At 43.1% G+C, this 18,505-nt stretch overlaps 1 protein-coding gene across 1 annotated transcript in view; it reads left to right on the forward strand.

Moving 5' to 3' along the window:
* Positions 1-17,664, forward strand: part of LOC111236691 (histone deacetylase 4-like) — a 51,945-nt gene extending 34,281 nt beyond the window's left edge. The window contains exons 7-26 of the mRNA XM_022765515.1: positions 1,282-1,410; positions 1,517-1,626; positions 2,243-2,377; positions 2,468-2,660; positions 4,407-4,630; positions 7,348-7,566; positions 8,074-8,269; positions 9,050-9,183; positions 9,289-9,391; positions 9,493-9,539; positions 10,044-10,151; positions 10,504-10,559; positions 10,858-10,945; positions 11,074-11,193; positions 11,740-11,837; positions 12,222-12,340; positions 12,543-12,676; positions 13,287-13,371; positions 13,777-13,921; positions 15,140-17,664. Coding sequence (XP_022621236.1) covers positions 1,282-1,410; positions 1,517-1,626; positions 2,243-2,377; positions 2,468-2,660; positions 4,407-4,630; positions 7,348-7,566; positions 8,074-8,269; positions 9,050-9,183; positions 9,289-9,391; positions 9,493-9,539; positions 10,044-10,151; positions 10,504-10,559; positions 10,858-10,945; positions 11,074-11,193; positions 11,740-11,837; positions 12,222-12,340; positions 12,543-12,676; positions 13,287-13,371; positions 13,777-13,921; positions 15,140-15,179 — 2,483 coding nt within the window. The 3' untranslated portion in view covers positions 15,180-17,664. The remainder of the gene's footprint in view (positions 1-1,281; positions 1,411-1,516; positions 1,627-2,242; positions 2,378-2,467; positions 2,661-4,406; positions 4,631-7,347; positions 7,567-8,073; positions 8,270-9,049; positions 9,184-9,288; positions 9,392-9,492; positions 9,540-10,043; positions 10,152-10,503; positions 10,560-10,857; positions 10,946-11,073; positions 11,194-11,739; positions 11,838-12,221; positions 12,341-12,542; positions 12,677-13,286; positions 13,372-13,776; positions 13,922-15,139) is intronic.
* Positions 17,665-18,505: the final 841 nt, after the last annotated feature.

The raw sequence follows: 18,505 nt of genomic DNA on the forward strand, positions 1-18,505 counted from the left end.
TGTTTGTTTCCAAATATCTAACAATCTAATTCAGGGACAGGGAACTTCAGAAATCCTGATTAGAAATAAATTGGCTCCACAAACTCAACATTAACTGGTTTGCCTCCATCTGGACTGAGCTCTCCCTCCCACTTTGTGCTACTTTACCATCACACTTTGTAGTTCACACTTCACTCTATTCCACACGTTTATTTATAACTGACACTTTATGGGAACAAGTTCATTTTTGATGATTGTTTCCTAAAAGGATTTCTCCGGGGAAAGTGGATTTTCAGTATTTGTCCCTGCACCTTCGGTTTTCAAATAAAAGCGATGGAGTAGCAGTTTAATCTGGTTGTGTCATAATCATGGTAAGTTGTGTTCCACATTTGGATTTAGCTCTCCTTTGATGATTAAAAATTGGATAATGAATAGTGAAATTATCCAAGGCTGCTGATTGGCAGGGCAAAGTAAACAGAGCATTAGCCTCTATGGCCAGAGCCAAGGTGACATGCTGTTCCCCTCTCCCTGTCTCCATTCACAAGTCTGTGACAGCAAACACAAAAGACCAAAAGGCCTTTATGCAATCAGACATGGCTCCTAAATTAGAGCTAATTGCTTTTTAGCCGCAATGTCTTTGGGAAAATGGATCAGTATTTGGCTCGTTCAGAAATCATCTGAATAGGAGGCAGGAATGACAGATCAATGTGAACAGCTCCCACTTTAAGCCAAAAGCCTGTGAGACTGTAGCTCAGGTAACTCTCCCACCCTTTGCATTGATTTGTCCAAAGCTGCACAGCCGCCAGTTATCTGTTTCGCATCGCAGACGCTGACAGGGGTTCTGGCGTTTGAGCTGGAGTTGGCACGAAGAACAAAAAACGCCCAGTTTGAAGTCATAGAAACGGATGAAGATGTTAGTTTAATACTTTAATGAAGCACTGTTCAAGGTCCAAACTGACTAAAAACATCAACATTTATTCATTTGTTCCTTCAATTAACAAAGCGGTTTTTGACCTTTCCCGGGCTGCAACAAGAGGAGGGAGAGGAGTATTTGAATAAATGACAACATGAAAAATGATGTAATTTAGTTTCCAGTGATGCAGATGCTTTTCCTGTTTGAAAAAGGCCCCACACTGACTTTCTAGACTTAAAAATACCAGGCGGTGCATGTAAATAGATCAAATGATGCATAAACAGTGTTAGAAATGCCATACTAGATTGGGAAAAGAATGAAGTGCCACAATGTAGCTATTTTTGATGAATGAATCAGTTATTTATGGTCCGTCTCTCTCCTCCTTTCAGCCTCGGAGCCCAACCTGAAGCTGCGCTCCCGGCTGAAGCAGAAGGTGAGCGAGCGGAGGAGCAGTCCGCTGCTGCGGCGTCGAGACAGCCCCATCACCACCGCCAAGAAACGCTCGCTCGACATGGCAGGTAAGAGACACGCAACCACCCGGTGTTCAGAGTTTTGTTTTTTATTTTAGGCTGCTGTATTTCCTTGTGACTGTGTGTATTTGATTTGTGTGTGTGCGTGTTTCAGACTCTGCGTGTAGCAGCGCTCCCGGCTCAGGCCCTAGCTCCCCAAATAACAGCTCCAACAACATCCCCAATGAGAACGGCATCACTGTGTCAGTCTCCAACAACACAGAGGTAACACACTCACACACAGAGCTACTAAGCTCAAGTGTTTTGTGCAATTTATACAGATTATTCGTTAATTTTGATTTTAATTATTCTAATAAAGGCAGTTCTACAGTGTATCTCTCTAACCCTAAAGCTGGGACTTTTTTTGCGAACACTAAATATAACTTAACATTTTTAGCATAAAACTTTCACAGACACACAGAAAGGCTTTGTATGAGATGAATCATTATAACTGAGGAAGTATGCATTACCACTCTTGCACATAACCTACAAAACTATCAATAAATTATGCAGCCTTTTACTGCCAGAGTAGCTGTGCTCTTTTGTGTGAATGCTGGGCTACAGGTGCTAGTTATTGGCTTTTTAAACTTAGCAGCCTGAAGCGCGTACAAAGGCTATGAGTGACGGATGTTCAGATGATGGGTCGGCAGAGGAGGAGAGCAGCTGAGGAGCTGGTGAGATGTTATTTGTGGCAGCCATTAAGGGCACTCAGGCAGTGTGGAGGAAGCTTGTAGCTGTGACGATATAAACCGCCAACTGTTTTTCCCCATGCATGGATGTATGCTTTCGTAGTGTTTACGCGTGTGCTGAAGTTTTTAAATCATTTCAATGTGCTTCCCAGGCGTCTTTGGCCCAGAGGCTGTGCAGTGGCGCCGAGCGGGGCTCCGTTAACCAGCTGTCCCTCTACACTTCACCATCCTTACCCAACATCACCCTGGGGCTGCCCGCCACTGCCACGGCCACCGCTGCTTCCAATGTAAGGAGGAAACTATTGTCAAGCTATAAGTGTTGTCTGTGACAATTTATTCAAAAATAGCCTCATATTCACTCTCTCTTTTCTTGCCAGGTGACCTCGGCCCAGCAGGATGGAGGCCTTCAGCCAGCCCTCTCCCTCAGCCCCCCCTTCCTTTCTGGTGGCCACCTGTCGCCTTACCTGACTGAGGCAGGGGCCGGAACAGGCGGACATGGCGCGCACAGTCCGCTGCTCCAGCACATGGTGCTCATGGAGCAGAGCCCGGCACAGAGCCCCCTGGTGACAGGTGAGAGTAGTAAAGTTTCACTGAAGTTAGCAGTGATTAATGGTGACAAAGGTGTCTCTATTAGTGGACAGCAAATCAAATGTAACAGTGACTAAAAGTAAAATTATTCATTTTGCTCCTGACATTCTCTGGCGGCACGCACATAAAGAAAGCCATCAGCATACTCACAGAGATGTGTGTCCGTGGTACACTATGTGCCTCACACTGACAGACGTCCATTCATTAGCTCAAACTAATGAGCTCCTTTCATATGACAGCGTATGCTTGAGAGAGTGTGACATGGCAGCATTGTGCGCCCTTTCCCATCGGCTCATTCACTGGCTACAACATTGCTGCTATTTTCAGCAGGACATTAGCAGTGAATGGGCAGTGACGCAAATACAGAAGCATGTATGTGTGCGTGTGTGTGTGTGTGTGTGTCCGCACACAAAAACGTACAGACAAGGACATGTGCATGCCCACACACAGGCCGGGAGCAGAGAGTGAATTTTTACAACCCAGATGCAATAAATTACTTCTCAGTCCAGATAAGAGAAAGTCGTGTTTTTAGCCATCAATGAAAACCTCTCCATATCCAGTTACCACAAAGTTTCAGCTCCTACTTTTCTAACTATTTCTATCTCCACTGTGCCATGTGGTTGCTGTGCATCAGCAGGCTTTTCGGAGGCAGTTTGAAAACACTCTGGTAATCATTTTCTCTGGTGTTTGCACAGTAATCAAGCTTCTCAGATCATTTCCCGGGCTGGACTCGGGTCTGTTTTCCTACTTTTGTCATCCGGATGGTGCACTGCAAACGCACTGTTCACTTCTTCTGGCTTGTATCATCACAATAGAAGAATCGCAGTATGGCAGCACAGATGGTAGCTTTTATTTGGTTCACAAATACATCTGCTAACTAATCTTAGGTCCAACACCCATAAGAGTGAAATTAGGAATCCATGTGTTGATGTGTGTGCATCATATATTTATCTTATATTTTAGGAATTTAGCTTGAAGGTCTTACTCAGGTGTCCTGCATTTTAAACCCCCCTTCATTCAGACATGAGCAACACGAACCTTTCCTCTCTGCTTCTGACTTTTAATCTGGAAAAAACATGGCGGCTGTTCTGGAAAAGCTGTCATATTTCCCCTAAACTAGCCACCAAAATAGACCCTGTAGTCACGCAACCATGAATCACTATGACACCTAGTCTAAATAGTCGTTCTTAAGGTTCTGGAGCTTGGAGACACATCATCATTCAAACACTTGCCATAGTTCACCATAGCTTTTCCTAAACAGCTTGAAGAGCTAAAGTGGCACTGTTGAGCCTGACTGTACCTCATGCAAATATAACTAAGCTTGCAAGGAAGGAAGGAAGGGAAGTTGTTAGATGGTCATTGGGCATTATGGGGATCAGACCCTTAACATAGCAGATCTAGTAAAAGATGTCTTCTTTAGAGGGAAAGTATGATTCTATAAGAAAAAGCAGGAAATGGAAAATTAATTCTTAAATGAATGAAAACATATTAAAAATCCCAAGCTTCAACCCAAGAACAACACACCATGTCACTGTAAAGTACAAAGTAGAGCCTGATAATACAGTTAGGAATATGAATGTCTTTGTGTCTTAACTGAACAAACAACATAAAGCAAACCTGTCAGACTGTAACAATGAACTGTTCTTGTTTTCTTGGGAACTGAGGTCTTGCCCAGACAAATATCTCCTCTGTGGTTTTGGGTTTCACCTCCTCTTGTTCGTGTCCCAGGTGTAAGCGGCCTTTCCATGTCGTCGGCAGCATCCATGGCCAAGCTGCAGCGGCAGCACCGGCCCCTGGGGAGGACCCAGTCGGCCCCGTTGCCCCAGGGGAGTGCCGCCCAGGCTCATGCCCAGGCCCTGGCCCTGCAGCAGCTGGTGGTCCAGCAGCAGCACCAGCAGTTCCTGGAGAAGCACAAGCAGCAGTTCCAGCAGCAGCAGCTCCACCTCAACAAGGTGAGGAGTGGAGGCAATGCGTTTCGTCAGGTTTTTTTTATGCTCATTTTCCATCTTTTCCATCCTTTCGTCCACACTCTCACACACTTTGAACCTCTAATTATGATTTCCATTGTTTTCTTAACTCCCCAGATTCTGTTGGTTGTTCATCAAGTTGTCCATGGTATTGTCATTATTGTTATATGATATATTATGAGCTGTTGGATAGAAGAGGCCACAGATCTGAACTTCAAATAAACTGGTAATTAATTAGGCCTATAAGCCACAGCGGGGCCTGCACAGGAGCTGTAGTGTAGTTGTTTGTGTAGGCGGCAGCCAGTAACACAGCCAGTAATGTGTTGTAGCTGTGTATGTGTGTGAAGTCCTTGGTTTTATTCAGCCCTTTTCTTTCTGTCTCTGCTCGTCCTGTAGTATTTTTGTTTGCGAGTAGGCGGAGGCAGGTATGGGTTAACATCGTTAGCACTATGTGTGTGTGTGTGTGTGTGTGTGTGCTTGCGTGCTTGCGTGCGTGCGTGTGTGTGTGTGTGTGTGTGTGTGTATGTGTGTGTAAGAGAATGTTTGCATCCATGTCTCTGTGTGACTGTGGCTGAGACAGTTGCCACGGGCTGCGAGGTAACTGCGTGCTGCCATGGCAACTGAGCGGAAGCCTTTGCCTAATATGGTCAGGGAGGAAGTGAGCAGCCGCTGCTCTGGATGGCTTTACCTATTCGAGCAGAGTACTCGCTGGAGGAGAGGTGGGTGGATGAAACAAGGGATTTCCTCTCCTCCTCCTCCGCCTCCCCCGCTCTCTCTCTCTCTCTCTCTCTCTCTCTCTCTCTCTCTCTCACTCACTCCCTCCATATGTTTCAGAGCTCTCGAGTGGCAGCTTTTCACACAAACATCTCTATAACAGCCTCTGGCTCGACAAGGATGGATTCTGCAGGAGTTTTGTCTAAAATGAAAATGTCCTCATCAAGCTTTGTTTTATTCTTTAGAGTTAATCAGAATACAAGAGGGTGAAGAGTTTTATAATGGTGGAGAAACCAATAGTCCATTATTTGATTACTTGATTGACAACAGTTCTGATCTGTTAAGATTTTCTACTTTTCCCTGTTTGAAGGCCTCTGATACCAAAACAGAGTCATAGTGATCCAATAGTTCTCTTCGCTAACTTTAGCTTAGTTTAGCACAGCATAAAAACCAGAAATGGAGAAACAGCTAGCCTCGCTCTGCCCAAAGGTAACATACATTCTGTTTGTTTAACCCGTTTTACAGGGGGGTTATATGGATGGTTATTTCTTGGCTGTGTGCTGTGACTGTTACACAAAACTTCTTAACTACATCTCGAAGCATGTGTGCATATTTTAATTATATTGTTCGAAGCAGTTTATGAGATTGCATTGTTACAGAATTTGTCAAATTCGGCGAAATTACAGCATCACAGTCGATACCACTCTAACAGATCAGTTTTGTACATCCCTAAATCCAATACAGACAGTGTTCACTCATAGTTGCAGCCTTAAATGTGACCAATTCAAAGATCTGCACCTCTTTTTGATTATAGATTAACCGCCTCAGTCATTTTTCCTCCACACACCCCAAAAGTGTACTCGTTGCAGTTTCTCAAATGTGAGAATTTGCCGCTTTTCTTTGTCATACATGATAATAAACTGAATATGTCTGAGTTTTCTGACTGTTGGTCAGACAAAAAAAGCAATTTGAAGATGTTTTGGGTTCTAATAAATTGTTAAGGGCATTTTTTTCATTATTTTCTGACATTTTATTGACCAGTTGATTGATCACATAATCAAGAATCAATAGCTTGAAGCTCTACACATCTTTTATTCTTCTTTTCTGATAGATCAACAGAAACCCACTGCTTTTGTGATTGGTGAGCAAATGAATGAATATCAGTTTGAACCAGATGAAGAAGAGGTTTGAGGGAAATTAGAGCAAAGGGGGGGTGGGGTGGGGTGGGGTGGTGGTGTTTCGAGGGAGGAGGTAAAAAATGAGGGGGGAGTGTTACAACAGTAGAGCAGAAGGGGGGGGGGGGCTGAATGAGAGCTGGTAAATGCTCTGACGTCAATGCTGTGTCCCCTGGCACAGAGCCAAGGGACCCAGAGGCTTGCAGCTCTGGGAAACACACACACACACACACACGCATGCACGCACGCACACACATGTACACCCCCTCCTACACACACCTGTAGATATAGCCCACTCCTGAGACTTCCAGCAAACACTTGTTCTCTTCGTCTCTGCACCATAAACACTCACAAACAAGCAGGCGAGCGCTCTGCAGCCTTGAATGGCACTTTGAATTGTTCATGTCAGTGACAGTGAATGAATAGACAATTGAATCACTGCTCGGTTAACAACAGGCCCCAGAATGAGTCGGTGAAAAGTGGCACAACGGGGAGTGTGGAATGTCTCTGTTCGACGAGACACATTTTGCCCTGGAGTACAGTCGGCAGAGCGGCCACTCATATTCAATTAAAACGGATAGGTTTGAAATGAGCAAGACACCAATCTGACTGAGTAATCCAAATTAAGCTTGTTAAAAGAAGAATGCTCCAGAGAAAGGAGTTATCTGCCAGGAATTTGATTCAGAGAAGAGCATGCTTGTTTGTCTGAATGTAGCCTCACACATCGGAGGGGATTTGTCACATCCTGCTTTTTGATTGTGTAATAAATTTCACGTCACCCTCTTCTCTTCTCTCCCCACCTGGGTCTTGTAGATGATGGCCAAACCCAGTGAGTCACCTGTTGGGCGTCAGCACCAGAGCCACCCTGAGGAGACGGAGGAGGAGCTCAGAGAGCACCAGGACGGGGGAGCTCTGCCGCCGGGGGTCACCATCAAGCAGGAGCCCCTCGACCCACAGGAGCTGCAGGAGGAGGCCATGCAGCAGCACAGGGAGCGGGAGAGGCAGGCAGAGCAGGAGCTGCTCTTCAGACAGGTAGAGGATGGGGAGTGGGTAAAGAAAAACATCTGCTCTGGTTTACAGCTGTAAAACAACGTAGGCTGAGAAATCAATATGATGTTTCACTGGATTTATTCCATCTCTGCTTGACACATCTGTATCGCAGGTGTTCTGAGAAAGTCCTGGAGAGGTGAAAACTCCAAAAAATCACACACAGAAATGTAATTTGGGCTGTGAAAATGTTGCTCTGTGTCCCATTGCAGCCATGTGATTAAATGAAGAGGGAAAACTGCAAAACTGCAGCGTTTGTTTTGGCTGCCATCTTTTGGCCAAAAGTTGCACTTGCAGTATGAAATAAGTCAAAGTATTTTTCCTCCCTTTAGTCCTCTAATACATTTACATTTTAAGTGTTTCACAAAATGACCTGAGCATCACAACTGGAGCCTTCATCTTCTTTATTTGTGTGTGTGTGTGTCTGTGTGCTTGTGTGTGTGTGCGTGCATGCATGCATGTGTGTGTGTGTGTGTGTGCGTGTGTGAGCAGCAGGCTTTGTTGTTGGAGCAGCAGCGGATTCACCAGCTGAGAAACTATCAGGCCTCCATGGAGGCTGCTGGCTTGTCGATCTCCTTCCCGGGACACCGCCCCCTGTCCAGGGCCCAGTCGTCTCCGGCCTCGGCTTCCTCTTTCCCAATCAGTGTCCCAGCCCCTGATCCTCCCGTCAAACCTCGATTCACCACAGGTCAGCATCGCAATACTCCATCACTTAGGTTTTCCTAATGTCTGCGTACCTGTGGATGTTTTTGCTCATGGTTGTATCCTTTTTAAATCATAAATAGTAGTCTAGCTGCCAGTAGTATTTATCGCCACAATAGTAGCCCCCCTCTGGTTTGCCTCAGGCATTTATTTGAGAAATTGTTGGCTCCAGTTTCCATCCAAAAAGCTGATGAATTGGCCAGGAAATGGTTTAATGGTTCTGGTTTCCATCTAAAAGCAATAATAATGACTAGATGACTAAATCTCGACCAAACCTTTTTTTTCTCTCCCACTCTTTACTCCTCTCAGACATGAAAATACTAAAGGGATTTAAGGACGAAATCACTCCTACCAGCAGCAGACATTTGTACTGATAAGTGTTATCACATGAAGCTGGTAAATATTTTGACAGTTACTGCATGTGTCCACTCCGTTCCAAACTCCATAGAAAAAAAGTGGCATGAGAAGGAGAAGATCAGGCTGTAGAATGTAATATTTCAGCCGTGCAGAGATGATTGACCTCCTGCTTCTGCTTTTCAAAGTAAAGGATCATTGAGACACATGCCATCTGTAAAGTGCTCCAAAAAAGATGGATTTTCACAGTTGTAAATTGCATTATTTAGGCACCAATACTTCACTTTTAAACACGACTAATATGTTTCGTAATCTGATGAGAAAAACAAAATGGTCAGCGTGACTTAAAAGTAAAAGAGTACATGATATGAAATATGTTTGTGTGTGTGTGTGTGTGTGTGTGTTTCCTCAGGTCTGGTGTATGACTCTTTAATGCAGAAGCACCAGTGTATGTGTGGAAACACCAACAGCCACCCGGAGCACGCAGGACGGATTCAGAGCATTTGGTCGCGGCTGCAGGAGACTGGACTCAGAGCGCAGTGTGAGGTACGTTAAGACTGGAAACATCTCCACACTGAACATCAAGCAAAGTAGTAAACTGCATATGAGAGTTGTATCCCTCTGTGTGTGTGTGTGTGTGTGTGTGTGTAGTGTATCCGTGGGAGGAAGGCCACTCTGGAAGAGCTGCAGACGGTTCACTCTGAAGCCCACGTCCTGCTGTATGGAACCAACCCTCTCCGACAGAAACTTGATTGTAAGCTCACACACACACACACACACACACACTACATCAGCAGTCCTCACAATTTCATTTGTATTCACTAAGTAATTTAATGTTCATGTCCTGATCACCAGGTTCAATCACTCCCATGTTTGTACGGCTACCGTGCGGAGGAGTGGGGGTAAGTACAGCTATAGATTTTTGCAGCGTGATATAAAACTGACACACATGTTATAATGATGCCTCTCCCTCATACAGAAAAGCCATTGTTTGACAGAGAGAATATGGGTTCATATGTGTTGCACCTCTCAAACACAGAGGCAGCTCATAATGCCTTCCAGAAGGGATGCATAATGCATTAGAACATTTCCAAAACACACATTCAATTGAAGTGGAATTAAATGAATTAAAATGAAAAGAAATGGAAAGAAAAAAATGCATTAATTACAGTGCAGTAATAAGTTTTAATTTGATAAAGAAAACAAAAGTGCACAAGCAGAAAATATATCAATATTAATAAATGACTAATTCACTTGAAACGTATTAACATTAGGAGGAGGGGAAAGTAATAACGTGTGTGTGTGTTGATAGGTAAATCTGCACCTTTCTCAGTTAGTTTAAAGCAACTCTTAACTTCCGTCCTTGTCTTTCTAGATGAGTGAGAAACTGTGTTTTGTGTTTGCAGGTGGACAGCGACACCATTTGGAACGAGGTCCACTCCTCCAGCGCGGCTCGTCTCGCTGTCGGCTCCGTGGTGGAGCTTGTTTTCAAAGTGGCTACCGGAGAGCTGAAGGTAACCGCGGTCACACTTGTCTGGCTGTTATCTCAATCTACAGTGTCAAGATAAAAGCCTTGGCTCCTTTATCATTTTAAACCTCTCATAGACTTTGTATTGTTATCTGAAGTTTAATGCTACAGTGGTGCTGCAGCTCTAACAGCTGTGCTCCTCTTGCTATAATAGCTTTAGTCTTTGTCTTTAGCTTAAGTCTGGTTTAAGTCTCCCATTCAGAAGCAGCATTTCTAAACATTGCAGTCACTCCTCTTTGTGTTTGGCTAAATAACAGTGTTTTTAGCAGTGGTTCACCACTACTTAGTAAATGCAGAGGAAACACTGAGTGGTGATCAGTGCTTGTCTGTCTTTCCAGAACGGTTTCGCTGTGGTCCGCCCTCCTGGACACCACGCGGAGGAGAGCACTCCCATGTAAGGCCACAACCGTCACCACACTCAGTTGGAGACACTTAATCTATGCATATACAAATACCAGCGTCTGGAATAGAAATTACATAAACCATTGAGTTTATTTGCACATAAAGTACTGAGTGCCTTTATTCTGCCAGCTGTTTCAAGGACTGCTCTATTTATTTTTCATATCCCTCTCACAACGTGTTTCAAAGTGCACTATAAAAACATGAAAATGGAGCAGGGAAGTGCTTTGGCACGGCTCAGTTTCATAACAAACAGGACGACTCAGCCTTCCCTCCTTCTGCTGCTGTTTCAGGGGTTTCTGCTACTTCAACTCTGTGGCCATCGCAGCCAAACTGCTGCAGCAGAGACTCAGCGTCAACAAGATCCTCATCGTGGACTGGGTTAGTCGCTTGAGTCACCACATCTCTGTAGTGTGTGAGGAGCTGTGAGATTTTATTTGAATCTCATCTGCTTTTAAGAAGCATTGAAAGGCTCTTAATTATATCATGTGTGTACTATCAACCTTCAGGATGTTCACCATGGCAACGGCACCCAGCAAGCGTTTTACGATGACCCCAATGTCCTTTACCTGTCCATTCATCGCTATGATGACGGCAACTTCTTCCCTGGAAGCGGGGCACCTGACGAGGTGTGTGTGTGTGTGTGTGTGTGTGTGTGTGTGTGTGTGTGTGTGTGTGTGTGTGTGTGTGTGTGTGTGTGTGTGCGCTTGTGTTTGTTACAGCAACTGTCATCAGACCTGAACAACACATTGTCTTAACATGTAGCATATTAAGATAAAAAAAACTTGCATAACACTATTGGTGAAGTTGTGATGTTACATGCAATGACGATAGCTTTAGAGCAGTAACTTATGATCATTTTCATCAGATGAACCCGTTGATTAGTTTGTTAATTAATCTACTAATTGTTGAGTCTATTAAATGTCAGAAAATAGTCCGAAATCCAAACATATTTATTTTACACTGAGGAAGATAAAGAGAAAACCAGATGGTCGCCACATTTCAGAAGCAAAAGCCAAATGCATTAAACAACAGTTCGTTTTCCACAGGTATTTAAAATGTATTGGAGTGGTATTGAAAAAACAAACCATCTATGTTTAGCTCAAGGCAAACTGAACAGCCAGCAACCAGTAGACATGTACATATGAATATCACGACGGTGTTTCTCTCTGCAGGTGGGCAGTGGTCCTGGAGTCGGGTTCAACGTCAATGTTGCCTTCACCGGAGGCCTTGACCCCCCCATGGGAGATGCAGAGTACCTGGCTGCCTTCAGGTACCAGATACACTCTGGCCAAATCACACACAGACGAACCAGTTCTGCTTCAGTTGACAAGTCTGAGAGGGTTTTCCAGCTCTAGTCCTACTTACACTTCCAGTGATTTTATACATCAAATTGGTTGTTATGCCAACATCAGAGTCATTGTGTACATGTGGAAAACAAGTTTTAAAGGGTTTTCAAAACTGAAAAAAGGTGTATGTATATGAATAATGATGAGAGGAAGTAGCCAAGATGAACCCCCCTCTTGGTGAAATCTTTTCTGGGTCATAAAATAGATAATAATCCCATTTTTATTCTGTTGGGAGTATCTTCTCCATTCACATTGAAATATTGGCTGTTACAGTGTATAATCTTTATTCTCCACCCTCCTGCTCTCAGGTCAGTGGTGATGCCCATAGCCAATGAGTTTGCTCCGGACATTGTGCTGGTCTCCTCAGGCTTCGATGCAGTGGAGGGACACCCCCCACCTCTGGGTGGCTACACGCTAACGTCCAAATGTGAGTGTGAGATTATCTGTGTGTTTCTTATCTCGTGCTCTAGCAGTTGACCGCACAAAGAAAACACATGTGAGACTGACAGAGGCTGGAATTCGTGTTTATCGGGGAGACAAACTGCTAAAATGTAAATTAAATTCAACTGCTGTCACATCGCACAGACTCATTTACATACATTCACCACCTTCCTGTAACCTTTCTCCAGGTTTTGGATATCTGACCAGGCAGCTGATGACCCTCGCTGGAGGCCGGGTGGTCCTGGCTCTGGAGGGGGGTCACGACCTCACCGCCATCTGTGACGCCTCCGAGGCCTGCGTGGCCGCCCTGCTCGGCCAGGAGGTAAGAAGGTCACTTTGCCAACGCACAAGATCTGAATCCTAATTAATCCTCATTATGCTAAATCAAAGGGTTGAAGCTGGAAATGAAATGAACGGGACAAAGCAGAGTGTTGGATTCTGGGTGTTAGCCAGGCATCTCATGTGTTAAAATCAGGCCCACAAACCCAAATGAAGTCATTTTAATAAGTAGATATTTCATTTATTTTAATCTCATGTTAATCTGCTGCGTTGGAAACGGAATGAAAATAAAAATACATTTTAGAAAAACTGCAAAAATATTATATCGTGGTGAGGACAAAGCTGCTCGGATCCTACTAATTCCATGCAAATGTATCATTACTCCAGCTGTGGTTCTCCTACTTCTTCCAGATGTGTGATGATATACAGAGACAGTGGTGGAATTAATAGAGGAAGATTTTTTAAAATCACAAAGGAATCTTTTGTGACTCATTAGGCAAACAAATCAAGTCAGGCAACAAGCTGACAGTGGAAAGAACCGATGTTACGTGGTGCAGCATTTCCAGGTCGACTCCTTGTGGAACGTATCAGAAGTGCAGCCTGTTAACATGCTTGTGTTTACATTCTCTTGTGTGTGTTTTTGTTCTGTGCAGCTGGACCCGCTGCCAAAGGCCGTCCTCGAGCAGAGGCCCAACCCCAACGCTGTGCGCTCTCTGGAGAAAGTTTTAGAGACTCACAGTGAGTTCTGCCTCAGTAACATGACAATGATAAACACACACACACACACACACACACAATTGTCTTTTTTTCACAGGTTACTGATATTTTGAGGCAATAGAGGCAATAGTCAGAAGTCACAAACTGTTAATATTAAAAGAAATCATACAAAAACAAAGAGCAAATCTACTGTATGTTTATGAGAGATTTTTTACTTGCTTCACTTTACTTGTGAAAATAGGAAATGGATCTTTTTTTTGCTTTTTGTAAATAATTGAACACACCTTGGGCCAAGCTCATTTATCTGAAGACTTTACCTTCAAGCACAGACATCCTTCACCCTGCTCCACCGTCTGGTTCAGTTATTCCCTCTGTTTCTTTTCTCTTTTTCTTTTTTATCTTCTCACCACTGCTCCATCCTCTCAGGTAAGTACTGGCGCTCTGTGCACCGCTATTCACCGCGGCTGGGGTTTTCCCTGCTGGAGGCCAAAAGAGGAGACTCGGAGGAGGCTGAGGCCGTCAGCGCCATGGCCTCTCTGTCCGTGGCCAACACCAACACCATGGATCAGAGGTAAAGGATGCAAGATCACCACAGCAGGGAGAGACAGAGAGAATGAGTAAAGTTGGAAAAATGTTATTAATACTGTAGGTATGGTTGAAGTCAACTGTATGGCAGTCATCCATCCGGATTACTCAGTGGCGATTCTTGAGTCTGGTGGGGCAAAAAATTGCCAAGGGACACCATTAATGACCATTAATTCTAAGTGTTCTTGTTTAAAAAAAAAAAAAAGATTATAAAGAACAATAAAAACCAAAATAAATAACTAAACTAAACTAAATAACTTCCATGTTGTCACATTGTAAATAACCCACATTATAAGCCCAGTGTTCATCAACAGATAAAGCCCCTTTAGGGAGGTTTCCCACTGAGATGTCATTGCAAATCATCCATTGGTTGTTTAAGGGGGAGGGAGCCGCATTTTGACACTTTGCTGTGGAGTTAAGTTTGTCAGCCCTCAGGGGACCCTTAACAGCCTGGGGCCCAGAAGCGGGTGCCTGCCTTGCCTGTTCACAAACTGCGCCTCTGGGTTTACTATATATTTAGGAAGTAAACAGATGCATCACAACAAATCAAGCTCAAACAAAAAAGTTGCTAAGCTCAGGTTTTCACATTTATTAACTGAGAAGATGAAAATAAAATGTTCACCCTGGAAACCTCAAAATTAAAAAATGTAATATAATTTATTCATGTTAACCAGTTAACCAAAAGGGCTTTTTTTCATCTGTGGATCATTATATTTCAATATATTTAAGTTCTTGAAACCATTTCTAAGCATGCAGAACAATAATAACAAGAGAATATTAATTCCATAAAAAAAAGCATACAGGTCAAAGCCAGCCACTAACACAGATGCCCATAATACAAGATCATTCAAATGAGGAAATAAGGAATGATTAAAGGATTCATGGGTGAATGACCTGTTAGTTCAGTCGAAGTGAAGCCAATTGCTTCTGTAATTTAGAGTTTTGTACCTACAGCTACATTTAGAGACGTCCCTCTCAAAAAGTGTGTGAGAGGTGAAGAAGAGAGAATATATCTGAGTTAGTGTACATGCTCGACAAACAGAAAGCGGGTTGTGAGTCCTAAGTCCATGAAGGTCAGGAGGTTATCTGCATGTAAAGTATAGCTGCAGTGCAAGATGCCAATTTACAGGTGGTTTGGTAGGAGGTGTGTTGGCTAGCCCGAGGTTTCATATCTGTTCATATGTCTTGTTTATTTTCTCGCCAGGCCGGAGGAAGAGCCAATGGAGGAGGAGGAACCACTGTAACGGCGGGAAACGAGGGTGTCACACTGTTACTATTGACCTCTCCGGAGAACGCCTCTTTGAGCTGCGAAGAGTCACGACTGATCCCTTCATTTAGTCCCCCTAACCCCACTCACCACGTCAGTCACCTTGATTGGCGGCCCCTCAGCCAAAATGAGGGAGAGGGGGTGGGCTCAGCCTCAGAGTAGGGAGCCAATCAGGAGACAGAGGACTGAATTGGGAAAAAAAACATATTAAACATAACAGCGCTGCTTTGGCGGCACTCGCTCAGAGACACTCATTTTTTTCTGTCAGTCTTCGCACCCCCACGTTAGCGCACAGCGGCTAACTGAGTGACCAAGGCAGCGGGCGGGTGTATTTGCAGCGGGGGCGAGATCAGGTCTCACCTTAGAAAGGTGTGATAACACCTCTGCAGAAACATACGGTGCTTTACACAGCTGCCCTCTGACCACACACAGTATGGACACCAGGGACAGCAGACGTCCCGAGCTGTCGAACGCAGCTCGGGGATTTTCTTTTCTCTTTTCTCAACTATTTTTCCCGACAAAATAAGGGCATCGCGGCAACTGAGATAATATTTTACAAGATGCATTCACTGTGGACTTTGGTCGGCCGAAGTTTGAGTAGGCTCTTACAAAGATTTGATGGTGAGACTGTCACCTTGCTGGACCAGCCTGTCGTTGAGGGTTGACGAGTGAGAGGAGTGCCTTGGGGAGGGTCCGCTGGATTTCAGGATTGTTCAGGAAAAGATTGCCTTAAGTTAAAAGATTTTTCTCGCTGAGGAAGCGGTGTGAGGGCGGGAGACGGAGAGTTTCAAGTCCTTTCGGGGACGAGAACGACAAAAATAAAGCAAACAATCTTTCAGCATGTTTACTTGGATCGTGATGAAGACAACATTTATGTCTCTCACAGCCTCTCTTGAAGAGTTACTTTACTTTTGGATGGATCTATTTTTCTGTAAAAAAAAAAAAAAAAAAAGTAAACGCTTTGTAAAGGTAGTTGCCAGCTTCAGTAGAAAAAGGTGCAAACATGGAGACCTTCAAACAAGGAAATTAGATTGAACACTGTCAAAAAGGTTTAGCCTTTAATGTAGCTTCCCTTTAACCGAAATCATTGCTTTGTAAAACACATAAAGCATGCGTTTGAGCAGAGAGACCGGACATTTCTGCAAGATTTTTGAATGTTATCCAAAAGAGAAAGCCAAGCAAGAAAAGCCAAAGCATGAGTTTGCATATACAGTAGTACTTTCACTCCACTTAGCTGGCAAGTCGACAAACATTTCTCGTATTGGCCCTTTTCAGATAAGGCTCCCAGTACCCAGTTCAATGTTTACTAATTTAATCCTTCACAGATCAAGTGAGCATTTCTTTACCTGTGCTGATCGACCTCCCATGCTTTGCCGGTTGGCAACTACCTTGGTTACTGGTGTGAGCTAAACATTAGTCATGTATATTGAATTGAATATATTTTGAGAGGCAGTAATGGAGTATTGCCTGTTTGTATCTACATGTATGATTTCCACATCAAGTTGTCGATTTACAATATCAAAAATGTGTTTGGTAAGCGTGTCCACTTTTTATTTTTTATTGTACAAGATTATTTTTCTAACTTTTTTCATCCATAGATTTTGTTCTGTGTTTTTATCCGTTTTCTGGATAGTTATAGGGCTGCCATTCACATAATTAGTACTATTGTCACCTCTTGTTCAGAAACTTTCTTTCTTTCTTTCTTTCTTGTATTTATCAAAAATAAGGAGCAACACTTCCTTCCTTTCTTTCTTTCTTTCTACGGCTCTCTAAGCCCTTCTGCATTTTCATCACTTGTGTATTTATAACATGTACTGTTTATAGGAGATTTGTATATGGAAAATTTATAAATGTACTCTAACTAATGACAGCTATGATATTGTGAGCGAAAAGCAGTATGGTGTATGATATTACTCCATGAACTTAAAAAAAGCAGCATATTTAACTCGTCATCAACTGCACTGTTGCCCTTAACTGAACCGTGGTCATTATATGGCACTGCAATTGACTTTTTAACAACCTTCAGAGTAAGACATTTGATCACTTTGTTGCCTAATCGATACATTTTTCCTCTTGTGCATGGGCGATATGCACTTAACCTTTCGACTGTGACAACATCACACATCCCAAGAAAAAAAAAAAAGAGGTTTAGAGGCCGTTTTATGTAGCTAAGTTTTCCTCGGCGGGAAAAGAAAAGACGGAGACACGGATGTCAAGAAAAGCGGAATTGTAACCAGTTTTGGATGGAAAACATTAACCGATAATTTTAACAATCTCTCTCTGAGCATGCGTTGCACTGTCACGTTCGACTGTCCATAACATCAGTTTCTTCCTCTTCCCTTTTCCTGCTTGAATACAACCAACCTGACACTACTAGTAGAAATTACATTCAAATAATAACCCCCATTTGTCAACTGCTTTGTTAAACACCTGATTAAAGACGACTATCATGATTATTTTAAGTTGATATCATTTTATAAACTTGTAAAATTTGAGATTAAGTTGATATTTTTTCATGTTCTAACAAAACATTCCACTTGTTACTTGTTTAATTTGGCCTAACATTTTTTTTTATTTAAGATGAATTTGAGGTTTTTTGTAGAAACTTTAATACTACTTTTTCTTTTTTGCTGTCTGCTCGCGCCAACTTTAACTCTTTGCATGGTTTGTGAGTCAGCATGCCTGCTTGTCTATGTAATAAAAATGTATTTGCACAATAGAAGAAGAACACTGGAGGACTTAAAAAGCAAAACCTCCCAAAGCAACTCCCCCAAGAGCACCAGGCGGGACGGTTTTCTTCCTCTCTGGTGTTCAAACAATTCAAAAGACTTTTGTCCAAATGACTCCACTGAGAAACATTTGATATTGTTCTTATTGAATATCGTTTCCAATAAGTGATTTTAACAAGATTCAGCACTTAACAACATGTATGGACTGTGTTTAAGAGAATGTGCTCTGCCAAACCTCTGCTACATTCACACCTTAAAAAAGACTCTCCCAAAGAATGTTCCTCTTTCAAAAGGTTTTTTAAACGGGCACTATTAACGGTAGAGAAATGACGGATATCAGTTGAGAGAAGGTTTGGAAAAAAAGGGCATCGTCGTTTGATTGTCACACCCACCTCGGCCAGTTCTCTATATATATAACCACTGTGGCTCAAGAGCAATTCTTGGTTTACATGTAAATGGATTAAAAAGTTATTTTTTGTTTGTTGTTTGTCTCTATTGATGAAAAATGTTATCTTTCTTTGGGACCTACGCTTTGGACATTTCATCTCTGACATCATCTATAAAATATATTTCT

Source organism: Seriola dumerili, unplaced genomic scaffold (genome assembly GCF_002260705.1).
Source record: "Seriola dumerili isolate Sdu_G_001 unplaced genomic scaffold, Sdu_1.0 BDQW01000716.1, whole genome shotgun sequence".
NCBI classification, from domain to species: domain Eukaryota; kingdom Metazoa; phylum Chordata; class Actinopteri; order Carangiformes; family Carangidae; genus Seriola; species Seriola dumerili.